At 40.7% G+C, this 18,380-nt stretch overlaps 1 protein-coding gene across 1 annotated transcript in view; it reads left to right on the top strand.

The window, feature by feature from the left end:
* The window catches only part of BCAS1 (brain enriched myelin associated protein 1), a 100,813-nt gene that overhangs the window by 61,354 nt on the left and 21,079 nt on the right, over window positions 1-18,380 (top strand). The window contains exon 10 of the mRNA XM_050918240.1: window positions 11,735-11,902. Within this exon, the coding sequence (XP_050774197.1) occupies window positions 11,735-11,902 (168 nt within the window). The remainder of the gene's footprint in view (window positions 1-11,734; window positions 11,903-18,380) is intronic.

Below are 18,380 nucleotides of genomic sequence, written 5' to 3'. Positions count from 1 at the left end.
TTGCTTGTCTCTAGAAGGAGCTTTCACTTCAAAATAGAATGAATGAAGTGACTGTCAACAGACTGTAGTGCTAATGCTTTAATTAGAGCTCAGCAAACAGTGCGAAATAATATCTGTGAATGCTTGTTTAACTTTCCAAATTAATTCACTTCTGAATTGGCCCCATTTTCTGATCACTTTCCAGGAATATTCTTACAAATGGCTGAATGTTTGCCAATGTAGCCTAATTTTTAAGCAAATGATGATTATTAATGGACAAGCAAATTTTGCATTTGTAATCACAAGTATTTGCACTGGAAACCTGATTCCAGGACTTGAACGTGTCTAGGCATAGAAATATACCACATGGCCATTTTGAATATAGAATAATTACAAACCAGCTGCAGGCTAAGAAGGATTCGGGGAAATTGGTCAATAAATTATCTCAAATAATGGATACATTTTGGAGGGGAAAATCACAGTTTGAAGCTGTTACAGTTTTGATGTCATAGATGTAGCAGCAAAAGACCTGCCTTTGTTACTTAGATGGGAGGATTTATCTACTGACAGGATAGCTAGCAACCCAGCTGTCCAGCAGGTTTGATAAACATGTACCAAACAGCACCCTTCAGCACTGAGTCATTAGCATGTGATTTGCGGAGCAAATAGTTGCTGAAAGGTGGGTGCCATACAGAAGGAAAATGAATATTTGGTTGGAGAAGGTGGTTATAATGTATTACTCAGGCCTAATCAAGTCCCTGAATGCTTTGTCAACTTCCATTACAGAATGTACTACTGGCAAAGTTGCATGAGAGTAGAGGGTGAGGGTATCATCTGAACTCTGGTCCTTTTATCCTGACTAGAGGGGCCAAAGCAACATAAAGGGGCATTAAAAGGGAAGTTCCCTTATGTAATAACTGGGGAAGACAGGCCCAGCTGATTTCTGAGGAGCCCCTTGGAAGTCCTAATGCAGAAGGCATGCTAGGGATGGGACGGGTAGCAAGAGCTGGGCCATAGCATATAGCACTATAGTGGTTCTAGACAGTGTCACCTCCCGTAAGCAGGCAGAGACAGGCTGCAGTAACTTAAACAGATCCTTTCAAAGTTACACAGGGACCACTCAAAATCAGAAGGGCACAAAAGTGGCTTAAAGCCATTTTACTTCTCCCACTGAGCTATGAGTTCTACCATGTGCCTCTTAAGCGGCAGAGATCAAAATCACACCCAGCTGCATTTTTTTAAATTAAAAAAATTACAAAAGATGAGCTCATTAATTAATACTTATGCATTAAAAGAAAATATAGTTTGGTTTGTTAGCTAGCAAATGCATGGCCCAAGAGAAATAGAGTCTTATGCCGGGTAGAGATTAGACTCAGGTAGGGAGCACCAAGCTGAAGCTGCCATACGAGGATAATACAGAAGACAAGGTATAGGATTTACTTTAAACTTAAGAAAAGCTGCTCAGTAAATGAAACAAAGCCTTAGAGCCAGCTCATTACATCAGGTCCAAAAATAAATGACATTTTCACTTTCACTGCATTTTGTATAGTACTAACATAAAAGAAAACACTGAACTGAAAACTCCTAGGTACTAGTACAACATCAATTACTGAATTGTAGGAAGGCTTGAAAGTCTTGTAAGTCAGAGGAAGAATTCAGAGTTTAGACAATAACTTATATGGATACCACCATTACCACTTTCACTAAGTTTTTATAGGAAAAGGAACAGAGAACAGTATCTTATAGGAAGTAGAACAGTACTTTCCAACTAACAAAGAAGCAAAAAAGCTGTAAAATCCTGTTATAAAACACAACAGAGGCCGAGAAAATGATTATTTTAAATAACAAAAATACAATGGTAGCTCTGTAGTAGTAAGGCTAGTGGGTGGATTTCATTTTATTCCTTCAAACAAGGTATTTGCCTTGAAATGCTATTCCAAGGCTTGGGCTTGCACTCTGCAAAGTCTGTTTTCTCTCTTTTTAAGAAATTTAAGCTCAGCCACATTGGTGCAAATCAGGAGAGACTCTTGACTTTTGTGAAATTAATTCCAATTTACCCCAGTGTCACTGACAGCAGAATTTCAATTTATAAATCCAGAAAGCTCAGTCAATGTAATTTGTGGCTATAGGAATATCACTGTGTATTCAAGATCAATATAGTTGTTCTACCTATAATATATTATTACACAAATTGTAGATTCTGCCTATAAAACTAATCGCAGAGCATAGTGTCATTTTTAATTTTTATTATTGCTTTGTTGAGTAAAGAGGAAGACAGGCCTGTACCCTAGAGGAGAATTTAAGTTAAAGTAAAATCATTCAAGGTTTATTGACTATTCATCTTTGTCAGGCTCTTCCCATTAAACTTCAGCTGCTGTCAAGAGCATCTCTCAAGATCTTTGAGATGGTAAATGGGAACATTTCTTCTGGCCTTCCATCAGAAGCGGATAGTTAAAAGAATGTCAAAAAACCCTTGTAATTTGGAGGGGTTGTTTTGCCTTTGGAAGACTGTGCACAGCACACTCTAAAATTAAGAGGAGTTATATCCATTTTGTAACGTACTGTCAGATTCCAGGAATCTGCAAACAGGGGGGCTCTATGTATTTTGCCACCCCAAGCACGGCAGTCAGGCAGCCTTCGGCGGCAGGCCTGCAGGAGGTCTGCTGGTAACGCAGATTTGGCGGCATGCCTGCGGTCCCGTGCCTTCGGCGCACCCGCCACCCAATTGCTACCAAAGCTGCGGGACCAGCGGACCTCCCGCAGGCATGCCGCCAAAGGCTGCCTGACTGCCGCCCTCACAGCAACTGGCAGGCCGCACCCCGCGGCTTGCCACCCCAGGCACGCACTTGGTGCACTGGTGCCTGGAGGCACCCCATCTGCAAAATGTAAGACAACTCGGCCTCTCTTACCTTATGGGAATTTTGTGGTGCCTTTAAAGTTTCCTTTTATATAATGCCAGGTTTGCATATCCTGCTCTGACTCTTCTTCACAAACTCTGATTTCTAATTTAGTCAGCACTATATGTAAGAACATCCATTAGAGAGACAACCTACTTAAAGATAATCTCTCTTTAGGAAGCCATCCTCATTCCAGCATTTTCAATTGTTGTTTTATAAGTACACTTTGAAAAGGCTACTTGTGGTTTCAACCACCATGAACATTCATTGTTTCACAAAATAGCCTAATAAACCCTTCAGGACCCTTCAGAATGTTCCAGGGCCTAAAAACATACCAGGTATAACGTTCAAAGCCATCATAGTGACAGTTGAACAGTTTGTGTACACTGCACAGCCTTGGCTGGAATTGCTATGCTGGCATAGCCCCCTGGTGGAGATGCACCATAAGCCATCAGAAGTTTGGCTTGCATAGCTACACTACCTATTGACGACGTTAGCTAAGCCAACAAAAACCCTCTTCTCTTGACATAGTTGCATCTACACCGGAGATTTTGCCAGCATAACTATGTCAACTGTATAATTCAAAGCTTAACCAATTGCTTGATTATTGCAGTCTGATATTAAAAATATAACCAAACAGCCAATTTATTGTCTAAGGACAAAGCAGTACAGTACAGGAAAGAGTTAGTATGTCACCAATCCTTCCAGGAAGTAGATTCTTGCAGGGTGTTCAGTTCACTGACACAGAAGGTCTGTTCCCAAAATATTCCTCCAAAACTACTTGTATTTATACCAAATAGTGTTTACAAGTTAGAGCTTTCCATACGTCACTGACTTTTAACCCACCAGTCCATAACCAGTTCTGTTCTTTCATTATCGTTTGTTTTGGACAGTACATCCCTGGTGCCAATGGGTGTTGAGGCACATCCCAAGCCTGTACCAGGACAGAACATTTATGTATCTTGACTTTGACAGGTTTCCTATCTGCCGATGCCAAAAGCTGAATTGTACTATTAAAAGGTATTATAGGATGTATACTTTAGCATAAGTAAGTAAACAGAATACAATTTAGCATGACTTCCCAATACTCTCATTTAATATATACTATATTAATGCCAGGTGCATAATACCTATTAATGTATGTCTGGAGGTGGGGCATATAAGCTATATCTATTGGCTAACAGCTGTGAGGCATAATTTTTTTTTCACACTCCAAGCAAACATAGTTTATGTCAGCAAAACTCTGTAGTGTAAACTAAGTCCCAGTGAAAGATACTTGTGCCCTTCTGAAAATGTTACCTATGAGCAATATTTCAATGAAGATCAGAGTTTGCGGCACATCCTGCATTACTCCAGACAATATGGTTCTATCTTATTAAGAAAAACCTTGTGATGGGCATGGAGTAATGTCTTGTCTATGCTGCCAATAGCATTGGCAGTTCCCACAAAGGAAAAATCTAATCGTTTATAACTCCTGATTTCTGGGGATGTTCTTACTGTGTTTTGTGGGATTGCTGCTTTGCCGCTCCAAATTGAACAATAATCCCAACAGGTTCATATCGTCCATTACTAAAAGAAATCAACTTAACCTTTCTCGGTACTGTATTATAAAAGTTCATAGGGGATAAAATGCCACCCTGTGAATGGACTTTAAATCCTACTTACAATCCAAATCAACGTTTCAGAGCCTCTTTCTAGAGCCTGTTGAGCAACTATAAAAAGACACCATTTGGGATATCCAAAGTCAGGGATCATAGACCAGTGTCCTTTTTGTCTTAATCTTACGCACTTACATTGCCCCCATTATCATTGTGTCTGAATCACTCTCAATATCCCAGTGAAGTAGGGAAGTACTACTAATCCCATTTTACAGATGGGAAACAGAGACATGAGGCTTGTCTACATGGTGTGTTAGTCTACACTGGTGGAGGTGTAAATTCCATTGTACACCTGCGTGTTGCATACTAACTGTCCATGTGGACCCTGCTAGCTTGCACTAAAAGTTCTCTGGTGAGCATTGTCATAGTCCCAATACATCAACATGCACTAGGGAACTTTAAGTTTGAGCCAGCGGGGTTCACACAAACAGTGTGCCACACACTGGTGTACACTAGAATTTACAGCCAATCTGGTGTGGACTAATGCAGTGGTCCTCAACCAGGGATCTGGGGCCCATTGAGGGGCCCCCAAGCACGTTTCAGGGGATCCACCAAGCAGGGCCGACATTAGACTTGCTGTGGCCCAGGGCAGAAAGCCAAAGTCACACCACATGGGGCTGAAGCCTGGGGTTCCAAGCCCCGCCACCGAGGGCTGATGCCAAAGCCTGAGCAACTTAGCTTCACAGGGCCCCCTGTGGCAACAGGCCCCAGGAAATTGCCTGCTTGCAACTCCCTAACACTGGTCCTGCCTTCTACATGCAGATAAACATGGCACAGGTGGGCTGTCGAGTTTTTATAGCATGCTAGCGGGGCCTCAGAAAGAAAAAGGTTGAGAACCCCTGTACTAATACATCATTTCAACAAGCCCTAAGACTCAAATCCTCAAAAGATATTTAGGTGCCTAGCTCCCATTGCAGTTCAACCTCCTATTGTTCCCTGTTCCTCTTTCAACAGAAAACTTAAGTAAAATGATGAGGGGTGTGTGTAAATTACTGTCTGATCTCTGAATCCCTCCTGGGCCTAAGTGACTTGCCCAAGGTCATACACAAGGTCTGTGGCAGAGTATGGAAGGATCTCCAGAGTCCCAGGCAAGTAACCAGTAGCCCATACTTCCTCTTGAGGTTTAGTGGTATGAAGACAATAACTGTTTAAATATTGAATATGTTATTGGGCATTAAGCCCTTATGAGTCAGCAGGGTTTCGAGAAGATAAGTCTTCTATAAAAGATTTTGGTTTCCTATGTCTGGTGCCCTCCACCCACCCATGGATGGAGTCCCTACTACAGAGCCCAATTAGTCATACTTTGCAATGAAAGTAAGAATTTGCTTTGCATGTAAGTGTGTAAGTTTAAAAGCTTTTGCATTCCATTGAAACATCCTGCATGGAGAAACTAAATAAAGCCAAGCTTCGGTATGTCAACCAAGAGGTTGAAATAAAACTGGAACTTAACAGAATCACAGCAGCCATTTGGAAACTATCTTCATAGTTATAGGAGTGACATTTCTTTTGTGATGTCGTGGCAGCAATGGAGTGAATTTTGCTGTTTGTACAGCAGCTCTAGTGTGCGCTTTCAGTTTTTATTTAAAAAGCACAGCCTGAAGGAATTTCATTTTCTGGAGTGAAGTATTTTAAAATAAAATCTGAAAGTTAAATCATCATTAGAGAACGTAAAGCATAATAGAAGCCACAAGAATACGAAAGGTCTGAACCTCAAAGGGCTGAGGGAAAATAAGTAACTCTTAAATACATTTTGTAAGTATAACACACAAAATAGGTCTTAACAGGATGAAGGCAGTCATTTTCCTGTCTCATTCATCATGCTGAAACAACTGGCCAGGCCTGTACTTCAGAAGCTGTAGAGGCTTATCTACAGTATACAAAGCTATAGGAAATAGAGAGAGGGAGAGTGTAGTTTGGTCTACACTCGAAAGTTATATCAGCATAGCTATGTCAGTCAGGGTGTGAAAAAACCACAGCCCTGACCAATGAGGCAATGCAACCATAACCCACAGCATAGACACAGCTATGTTGATGAAAGAGAGTTTCTGTCAATGTAACTAACATCATTCAGGGAGTTGATGTTCCTACACCAACAGAAAAACCTCTTCTGCATCTATACTTCATAGCTATGCTGGCATAGGTATGCCAATATGAATCTCTGTAGCATACACGAACCCTGTGACTCAGGCTGACAAAAACAGTATGACAAAAACACATGCAAGTGTACATCTAATATGTATCAGAGGGGTAGCCGTGTTAGTCTGGATCTGTAAAAGCAGCAAAGAGTTCTGTGGCACCTTATAGACTAACAAACGTATTGGAGCATGAGCTTTCGTGGGTCAATATCCACTTTGTCAGATGTGCATCCGAAAAAGTGGGTATTCACCCACGAAAGCTCATACTCCAATATGTTTGTTAGTCTATAAGGTGCCACAGAACTCTTTGCCGCATCTAATATGTACACACACATCTAGTAACAGCACTCAAAATGGCTCTAGGGATTTCATCTATCAGTGACTGGCTAGATGCAGGGGGTGAAATCCTGACCCAGCTGAAGGGAATGAGAACACTCTCATATTGATTTCAGGAGGGTAAGAATTTCACCCGTGATGATCAATTAGCACAGAAGCTCTGACAATTGCAGTACTGGGTTGTGCAAATTAGGCACACAAATGTACAACCTCTAAAGTGCACACAAAGTTCTGACTGAGAGTAGTGGATCAACGTGTATGTAATATAAAGTATGAATGCGGTAGTAAGGGGTCATTATATAATATCTACATTTGAAAAATAATTCACAGTTCTGACCTGAGTACCAAAGCCAGCACATAGCTAGCATTTAAAAACAACTAGATTTGATGTATATGAGTAAGAATAAAGAAACCCTGATGTGATAACTGTACACAAAGCTTCACCTCAAAGAAACTATTCCACGTCAAGTTAATGGAAATACATTAAAAGCTCTGAAAACTGTAAAGCGGGTTCTAGTGTAAGTGCACAGACATAGGCAATTGTACAGGATTCCTTCCTCATAATAATTATAACCAAATTATTATAAAAATGTCATTCTTAATAGCGGGCTAAGTATTGCAGACAAGGCACCTTATAATTTCTTCAGAAACACTATGGGATGCCTAATTAAAATGTGTATTAGCAACATTGCCCAGGTAAAATGAGAGATTTCATATGCAGTTGTCATCACTGCAAATTAGATGTGTATTTTGTACATGCCTATTTTTTAAAATATCTGGCTCTATAATTGCATTTAAAAAGTAGGTCTGATTTATTTTTAAATTGGAAGTTTTATTTAACTTTCCTAACTCTAAGTTTCCTACTCTTAAATTGTACAGTCTAGTGACCAATGAATAAAAGTACCTCACTACTGTAAGCATCGTGTTGTGAGGCATGGAATATTCAACAAATTAATCCCTCTGAATGGCTGATTATCTCGTAATATTTTCTAACAGACAGCACTTCTGTCTTCCTTCCTTCCCTCCAGTATTTGGCATTTCCTTCCAGGATGCAATTGTTATCACTAGAGAAACTAAACCCCCTGCACAGAAAGCGCTTGAGAGAAAAGTCATTCCGGCTGCAGCTGTAACAGCAGTAACCGTAATAGGATCCCAAATGCTAATCTTTGAAAGATGAACTCCTAGAAGCTAAGTCACTGCCTTACTGAGCCACTCTTCCAGCTCGCAATGAAATGGTGAAATGATTGTGTGTATTCATAAGGCAGATCAAACAGAAATACAGATTAAAATTATTACTAATGATTAACTGTTTCATTAACTTTCATACATTTAAATTCTTTTCACAGAGTAATTTTAAAACATATTTTAGGTGTACACAATCATTTCTATAAGAGGAACATTGCAATTAAATGTAATGCTGGAAAAAGTTACGATTCTGAACATCTAATCTTGATTCCTATCAAAATACTGTTCATTCCAATGAAAAAAGAAAAAAATACCCAGGAAAAGAATAGATCAGACAAACTCATGTCTAGCAATATAGCACAATCTGTTTCAATGCATGCTAGGAAATCTGAGGCTAATTTCTCTGAACTCATATACTGTCCAAGTCTGTCATACTTACATTGGAGGGTGCTGTTAGTGGTATCATTGCAATCAATGGGATTACTTGTGTGGGAAGGTGCTATGCAGTGTGAATCAGGGTGGCAAAATTGGGCCTATGGATACTTAGGGCACAGTTGTGACCGTGGCTATGTACTGAGCAGGGAAGTAAGGAGGTCAATACACACATTCCAATGGCAGCACTGGGATTAGAAGGGCCTTGGTTCAGCCCCTCGAGTGTGCTTTCTGGAACAGTGGAGCAGGGGTGGCAGGGGAAGTTATCTGCAGGTACAGGGCTGGCTCAAGTTACCTTTCTCCTGGAGCTTGGGGAGAACCAGTAACCAGACTGTGACTGCCTGGTCCTGAGGCAGCGTGACTATGCTCTTGGGGGCTTGTAGCAAAGCTGCAGTTGACCTTAATGGGTCTAAGGGATCATAACAAAATCATAAGAAAGGGCGGTGTTGGCAATGGGGATAAACAATTATAGAGCTCCTGTGGGCCCTTCACGTGCGCGGTGCAGAGAGCCTACAGCCACCTGTCATTCATCAGCTGAAGTAACAGTCATGGGGAAGGGAGGGCTGTGCTGTAGAGCCTTTGAGATGGGGTGGGGTGTGAAATAGATTTCTTCCCCTGCAACCCTCCCCGCACCAGTCTCCATGCATTTCACCCACAAAAGGTTGCATTATATCCAGACAATCAGCATTATTTACTGCAGATTATTCATGCGCTCCGCCAACCCCATTTTCAAAAATTCAAATGATGTGCTTTATACCATGGGCACCTGCGTGTGCACGTTACAGCTCCGCTCTGTGCCCAGGACACAGAGGATAGCAGGTGTTACAGCCTATAGCAATAGAGCCATGGCTGTTTAGTTCAAACTGATGCAGTTCATGCTTTTTAGGTCTCCAATTCAATCCCCAGTGTGTAAGCCAAGAGGAGGTCATCATATAGGTACACTCATTAAAAGTAACTATACAGTGTACATAAATATTGCATGCATGTCTATAAATTGTTGTGACACATTTACAGCAGTTGGTTTGTACAATATTTTAAATTATATTCACTTTGTTGGCAATGTAAGCAGCAGGTCATGTCTAAATGTCAACGTCTAGTGTAACTACTTTCATTTTAATTCGGTGTTTAAGGTGCTGAATGCAAAGTAAGATGCATTTATGATGTTATGCATCATTCTGCAATTGGCCGTAAAATGCTGCAAAGGCTGGGTTTGGGACAAATAATTTGGGTTAGTTCCATGCTAATAGTTTGGTCTCTAAGACAGAAAGGAAGGTGCTTCTCTAGATGGTGACTAGTATCAGAGGGGTAGCCGTGTTAGTCTGGATCTGTAAAAGCAGCGAAGAATCCTGTGGCACCTTATAAACTAACAGACGTTTTGGAGCATGAGCTTTCGTGAGTGAATACTCACTTCGTCAGATGGTGACTACGAGTTCCAAATTAATTAACTTTTCTTTAGTGCACAGGAAAAAGTCTTTTTTATTGTCTAGCAGAGCAGACAATAATGAGGGTGCTGAAAGCCACTGAACCAAACTGTAAACCCTGGATATGATGGAAACCCCTTCAAGCCAGGGCATGCAGGAGCACCCCTAGTTCCAGCGCCTATGTACCTGGGCAGTTATAAAAGAGACAACCGTCAGCCAAGGAAATTCACGTTTAGCCTCATGTCCAGGTGGGATCTGAAGCATCCATACATCAATGAGGCACCTATGTTCCTCCTAGTTGTGTTCTCTGTATTGTGCAGTTTTCATTGCTCACTTGAACAGAAGTGTGGCCCTGAGTAGGCTGTGGAATGAGGCATTCAAGTGAATAGACATCATTTTTCATTAATACTTTAGAGCTCATTTGAACCCCAATTCTGCTAAATGCAGAGCACCTCTTGCAAATTGCTGAGCACACGTTAACTTTCATGAATTCCAGTGGAAGCTGAGCACACTCAGGAGGTGTTCTACACCCAGGGCTGGCTCCAGGCACCAGCTAAGGAAGCAGGTGCTTGGGGCAGCCAATTCAAAGGGGCAGCACTCCGTCTGCTATTGGGGCAGCACATCCAGGTCTTCGGTGGGAATTCGGTGGTGGATCCCTCAGGACCCGCCAAAGTGCCACTGAAGAATGGAGCGGCGCAATTGCGGATCAGCTTTTTTGTTGTTTTTTTGTTTTGTTTTCACCACTTGGGGTGGCAGAAAACCTGGAACTGGCCCTGTCTAATCCCCATAGATCAGATACTTGGTAAGACAATGGATCTGATTGTCTATTACCTTGCGTCTCATGTAGTTATTTACACCTGTGCAAAGTGTGTGTGTGTGTGTGAGAGAGAGAGATAGAGAGAGACAGCACTACTGATATGATTGAGTTGAGAATTCTGAGTCTGATGTCTTTCATCCACCCCACATTTCGTTTGCACTGGTGTGAGTGACTAATCCAGGTGAAAGCCAGTGAAGAATCAGACCCACTATTGTTTTCACAAGTTATTTAATCTTATTCCCATTTTTGTTTACAACCCCATGGGCCAGATCCTCCTCTCACTCATGCCCATTTTATAGAGGTATAACTGACTTTTGTGAAATTACTCCTGATTTATACCAACATAAGTGTTCACATTCTTTGTTGAGTAAATTTTTGTTTTAAATTTTGAGAAAAGGTGAATATTGTACTTGGGAATTTAAGAAAGCACTTTTTTCAGGAAAGTTCTCAAACACGTCTGACAAAGTTTGTCCTTAAATCCCACTAATTTAAACATTTTCTTGAATAGGTATGGACTTAAGCACATGCTTCAGTGCTTTCCTGACTGGGGGCCCTAAATAGAGTGACTAGATAGCAAGTGTTAAAAATTTGGACAGTGGGTTAGGGGGGTAATAGGTGCCTATATTAGAAAAAAAACCCAAAATCAGGACTGTCCATATAAAATTGGGACATCTGGTCACCCTGGCCCTAAAGGATGTAATACAATTCATAGAATAATTGTACCTGATGTTCATTCTTTCTGTATAGAATTCCTGCATTTCTAATTTGGGACATCATTGTTACATTATAACAGTATTTTTAAAAGTACTGATTCAAAGAGTATGACAGATGAATGATTTTCTGCCTTCTTGATATTTGTCAAAAATAACCCTAGACTGCACCAGAAGACACAGAGGTTGTAATCAATGCAAAAGTGGAGGCATCTTTAGAAGCAGTGGCTCCTGACAAAGATGAGACTAAAAGCCCAGAAACCACAGAAGTAAAACTTAGAAGAGAAGACAATAAAAACCCCAAAACAAACCTGAGGAAGTTTTTTAAACTGGTAAGCAAAGTCTTTGAACAAAAGGATCTGAAGGAGCCTTGTTCAAAACTTGTGGATGGTAACTTTTTAAACAATTCTCATAATGAGTTTACAATTCTGTTTGCGTACAGCAATAAAAGCTACATATGTAAGTAATGGAGACAATCTTTATAACTGACCAGAGGCACGTGAAAGCTTTTGCAATACTCTGAAAACATTTGTGTGCTTACTTTGCATGTGAAATTACTATTACTGCACATAAGATATCATCATTTATATTTCTGTAGAGCCCAAAATGTGCTAGGTGCTGTAAAAGTGTCACTTGTGTTTATTTTGTGTTACATATCTCCCTCTAGTGGCTACTCCATGAACATTTATGGGTCTGCTAGAACTAATAGCTCCTAAGTAGCAGAGATAGAGCCTGATCCAAAACCCATTGAAGTCAATGGGAGTCTTTTAACTAATTTCAGTGGGCTTTGAATCAGGCAGCTAGTTCTTCAGGTCAGAGATAGAGGGTTATGCTTAGGTCTCAGGCTCAAACCCCATTGTCAGCCCCACTAGGGTTAGCGACCTAGATACAGCCCCTTACTTCACCAGTCTAAAAAGACAAAATCAAAATATAACCCGCAACTGCTGACAAAGTGGGTGGAAATGGGAACAACATACAAGGAAGTGATCAAGGTAATAAGTGGCATGTATCTTCTTATTTCCATGGACATAAACCACTATCATGGTGAATGCACATGCAAATGACAGTGTAATAATCTAACCAGCAATTGTACACTCATTCACTGCAGTTGAGGTCACTTCTTCAAATGATCCTAAAGAAGCAGAAAAGAAAACAGTCCTAGTATAGAACTAACCTGCTGCTCTGATTAAAACACTATCACATCTGGGACTTTTAATAGCATTTTATTTGTTTTGGCAAGGTGGTTCAGATGCTGTTTTATTGGTTAAGTAGTTACCTGATATGGAGTAAGAGCTGTATAAAACTTAGCTTTTATCTGACATCATATAATGGCTCAGCCTGTCAGAATGGCATGTTTTGAAATATGTGCATGCGTAATTGTGGAAACTGTATGCAGAAATTAGGTGGATACACAGTTTTTGGGATCTGAGCCATTATCTGGATCACCCTACATTCTTTTAACAAGTTAAGTATGCATTTGGCTGGACCACTGCACGTCTTATTTGAAAATACCATTGCCAGAAGTGAATTCACAAATGTTTTTCAGCACATGTGGACTCTTGGGTCTGCTCCAGTTGCTGAAAGCAGCTAGAAAGCTGCTTTAACCAATTCCCTGAGGATTTATAAGGGATATCCAGGGAGCATAGTGCTGAAAGAGCAACTTTGCACAATCTCCTGGTCCTAGACCCCTGTGCACTGGGTATTCCTGGAAGAAAGAAGCTGGTTTGTGCATCCTTATACTTCTGAGATCACCAGCTTCCAGAAAGGTAGATCTGAAGATTTGGGAGAAATGTTTACAGTAGCAGCTACAAGTACCAATACAGGATCAGAGCCCCATTGTGCTAGGAGCTATGCAGACATGTAATTAAAAACAGTACTAGCCCCAAAGAACTCACCATTTTGGTTGTGACATGATGAAACATGTGGCTGAGACAAACAGGAGAGGAGTGGAGATGAAGACAGTAAAGAGAACAAGTTCTCATACTGTTGTCCGTTAGGTCTGATTGGTTAACCAATGCTTGGGGCTTTGCGGGTTGTTTCCATTAGGAGGCGAAATTGATGATGGAGTCAGGAATTGCTTGAGTGCAGTCTTGTTTGTGTACAAAGAATGTAGACGAAGTCCTGTTTCCCTGAACACAGCAGGCTTGCACTGCCAAGCCTCTTTCCAGTGAGCACTCTGCCCCAAAGCGCTCTCCCTCTCTCTGCTTCTTCCTAAGGCCATCCTAAAAGTGCTTTTCTGGCTGTCTCCTGGCTTTTGTGCTAGCTTTCTGCTTCTTTTCTGACACACACGACATACTCAGTACTACAATCCAATCAAACTCCCTGTTTCCACTATCACTCACTGAACAAAGGGGGATTTAATTGCTTCCCCATGTAGACTGAATGGAAGGCATCCAGCACACCATGCAGATTAGCAATACAATTAGGATCTAGTTTAAAGAACAGGAGTACTTGTGGCACCTTAGAGTCTAACAAATTTATTTGAGCATAAGCTTTTGTGGACTACAGACCCACTTCATCGGATGCATGTAGTGGAAAATACAGTAGGAAGATATATATACACAGAGAACATGAAACAACGGGTGTTACCATACAAACTATAAGGAGAGTGATCCATTCAGGTGAGCTATTATCCGCAGGAGAGAAAAAGAACTGTTTGTAGTGGTAATGAAAATGGCCCATTTCCAGTAATTGACAAAAAGATGTAAGGAACTGAGGGGAGAGGTGGGGAGATAAGCATGGGGAAATAGTTTTACTTTGTGTAATGGCCCATCCACTCCCAGTCTTTATTCAAGCTAGTTTGATAGTGTCCAATTTGCAAATTAATTCCAATTCAGCAGTCTCTCCATGAAGTCTGTTTTTGACTTTTTTTGTTGTAATATTGCAACTTTTAGGTCTGTAATCAAGTGGCCAGGGAGAGTGAAGTGTTCGCAGACTGGTTTTTGAATGTTATAATTCTTGACGTCTGATTTGTGTCCATTTATTCTTTTACATAGAGACTGTCCGGTTTGGCCAATATATATATATCTTCCTACTGTATTTTCCACTGCATGCGTCCGATGAAGTGGGCTGTAGCCCACGAAAACTTATGCTCAAATAAATTTGTTAGTCTCTAAGATGCCACAGGTACACCTGTTCTTCTTGCGGATACAGACTAACACGGCTGCTACTCTGAGATCTAGTTTAAGATATTCTAAAGTATCTAAAGGAGTTAGGCACCCAACAGCCATTTAATTTCAAAGAGAACTGGGCACTTAACTCACTGGGGATTTTTTTTTTTTAATCCCAGCTCCAGCCCCAAATCTTTGTTTGCATATGGACATTTGGTAATTGCACATAAAAATGTGTCACTCAATTGATCATGTAAGCTTGTAAATGAATGCCTACCTAACTCATTAGAAAAGCAAGCCCTATAAGTCAGCAGCCATGATTCAATTCTGAGATAACCATAACTTCAAAACATCTCTCCTACTGAAAAATAAAAAAAGTAGCACTGGTTAAATATAAAGCTCTGTTCCGTGCACATCTTAAGTCACTATGGCAAAACAAACAAGACTCTGTTAAAAAGCACTAGATGTAACACTGCTCTAATCAGAGCAAGGAGTTGGTCTTGGCTCAGCTTCTCTGTTTTCTGCTTCTTTAAAAGAGGAAGAAGCTGATATATTATCCTCATTGTTAAGGAATAAAAACAAGGAACTACAAAGACGACAAATATCCCCTCCATGCTGGAAATAGAACTGTACTAATTGCATAACTGAACCTACAGCATTTTGAACTGTTTATTGTTGATTTAGTCCATTTTGGTGTATCCAATCATTCCCAAACAGACCCTGATTTCCTCTGTTGTTCTTGAAGTATGTACCAAATAATTTCACTGAATGATTTTCACTTTATTGGCTACTATCCATCTGGTTGCCTAGAATACTATTGTTGCTCTTCTCTGGACCCTCTCCAATTTCTCCACATCTTTCTTGAAATGCGGTGCCCAGAACTGGACACAATACTCCAGTTGAGGCCTACTCAGCGCAGAGTAGAGCGGAAGAATGACTTCTCGTGTCTTGTTTACAACACACCTGTTAATGCATCCCAGAATCACGTTTGCTTTTTTTGCAACGGTATCACACTGTTGACTCATATTTAGCTTGTAGTCCACTATGACCCCTAGATCTCTTTCTGCCATACTCCTTCCTAGACAGTCTCTTCCCATTCTGTATGTGTGAAAACTGATTGTTCCTTCCTAAGTGGAGCACTTTGCATTTGTCTTTATTGAACTTCATCCGGTTTACCTCAGACCATTTCTCCAATTTGTCCAGATCATTTTGAATTTTGACCCTGTTCTCCAAAGCAGTTGCAATCCCTCCCAGTATGGTATCGTCTGCAGATTTAATAAGCCTACTTTCTATGCCAACATCTAAGACGTTGATGAAGATATTGAACAGAGCCGGTCCCAAAACAGACCCCTGTGGAACCCACTTGTTATACCTTTCCAGCAGGATTGGGAGCCATTAATAACTACTGTCCGAGTACGGTTATCCAGCCAGTTATGCACGCACCTTATAGAAACCCCATCTAAGTTGTATTTGCCTAGTTTATTGATAAGGATATCATGCGAAACCGTATCAACTGCCTTACTAAAGTCTAGGTATACCACATCCACCGCTTCTCCCTTATCCACAAGGCTCGTTATCCTATAAAAGAAAGCTATCAGATTGGTTTGACACGATTTGTTCTTTACAAATCCATGCTGGCTATCCCCTATCACCTTACCACCTTCCAAGTGTTTGCAGATGATGAACAACAAACTTTCCTAACATTTTTCGACTAATAATCACATGCTTAAATATGTAGGAAGTGTTTAGGATTCCCCAGCTATTGTCTAGAGCTGGGTAATTATAGCTTCATGTCTCTCCACCTCATCCTGCTCCCCTTGCATGATCTTCCACTCCAGGGGGCCACATGGAGGGAGAAGTTCCTGTGCTCCAGTTGTGCTTGGTACTGTACAGACATATGAGATGTGTGTGGTGGGGAATCTCTTTGAACAGAACAGCTGGGTATTATGGGGACCTGTGCTAGTAGCTGTAATTTCCACTCAAAGGCTATTTGATTTCATCTGTATGTCTCCCTGGGAAGGACACTATGGGATGTCTGACTGAACAATCAGGCCCACGGTGCTTGGAGTGTACCTTTCCACTTTTCACTGCTGCCTATATGCCTCCTACATTTGGGTGATGAGTTTAATCCTTAGCACCTGCTACCTAAAGCTCCAAAGCTAAAGCAATGACTTATGTGTTTAGATCTGTTTTATAAAACTCTCGCCTACAAAATAGGAGAAAACCCAACCTGTGCCAAAATGTGCTTCCTGATACTACACCTAAAGAGTCATAACATGTGACACTGTGGCAAGGAGGCTACTGGAGTTGTGAAAAATGACTAAAAGAAATACCCTCAGCTGTACAAGATGCGCCACACGCTCGAGACAGGCCACCAACTCATCTGACACTTCCTTAGGAAAATCTCCTGTTCCCTTGTCATGGGTAGAACAGGCAATAAATCCTTAAGAGATAGTATCTTAAAAAATATTTATTCAAGGTCTCTGATACTTAAATGACTATTACAAGGGGAGTTTGTATCTGGAATGGAATGTTACAGGGCCTCATGGTTGCATGGCCACAAGTTTCTTGGCTGGGTAGTGGTTTATCTCTAGCTTAGCTGTGGTTGTTACGTTCCTGTAGGCAATAGATGTATCATTACAATTATTGAAGCTGTTGAAGTAGAAACTTTCTTATTTTTAAATTGATTACCTGGGTTTCTGTTTTTCCCCTTCGCTCGTGGAAGGGGATCCAAAAGGCTCTTGCTTCCCCAATTGCCACAAATATACGAGATTTTGTCTATGTTGTGTTTCATTTGACACCTTCAGGTTAACTTGATGAGTCAGAAAAGTAAAGGGTTCCCTCACCTCTATTTCCTGAGGTAGGTGAACAAGGGAACAGTCAATAAAAATGAAAAGCAGCAATATTAAGCATTATTCAAAAGGAAATATTCTCTCTCTATATATTATATAAATGAATGAATAATTTACCAGTAGAACTCTCTGCTACAAGATATCATCAGGGCCACGCGTTCAGCATGATTCAAAACCAGCGCATATATTTATATGGATAATGAGAACATCCACAATAAATAAGAACATCCACAATTATATTATCCCACAAAACAAAAAGAGATATTAATCTTGAAGTTTAAGAGAAGAATGGTCTTCTATTTAAGACTATGGACTAGGATTCAGTATATCTAGGTTCATTTCTGGCTCTGCCACAGATTTCCTCTCTGACTTTAGACAACTTACTTAATCTCTCTGTACCATGGTTCCCTATTTGTAAAATGGGGATATTATCATCCCCAACTGGTGGAGTGCTGCAAGGATTGTTTGTAAGGTATTCAGATATTATGGTGACAGGGGTTCTATACAGCCCTAGATAGATACAAACGACCAAGCACTAGCCTATGGTGGGTTATTCCATAACTGGAAACTTTACAGGGATTCTAACACCTTCCTCTGTCAGTAAAGTATGTTCCAGATGGAGGAGTGATTTACCAGTTGCTCTTCCTCCATTAAAAGGGAGCAGATGTGGAGAATTATTACTTTTGAAAGAAAAATCAAAGATGCTGGATTCAATTAACTAATCCCCCTGCACCCTGAGAAGGATTCTTAGCAAGGGAGTGGACAGTCAGTATTGTCACCATAGACTTCCAGGATTGTATGAAACCTGTTGGGAGAAGCTACTGCAAGGGATCAGTACATGCCATGCA

This window comes from Gopherus flavomarginatus, chromosome 11 (genome assembly GCF_025201925.1).
Source record: "Gopherus flavomarginatus isolate rGopFla2 chromosome 11, rGopFla2.mat.asm, whole genome shotgun sequence".
NCBI classification, from domain to species: domain Eukaryota; kingdom Metazoa; phylum Chordata; order Testudines; family Testudinidae; genus Gopherus; species Gopherus flavomarginatus.
The sequence above is the reverse complement of the archived record's forward strand: the minus strand, read 5'-3'. Positions and strand labels throughout refer to the sequence as shown.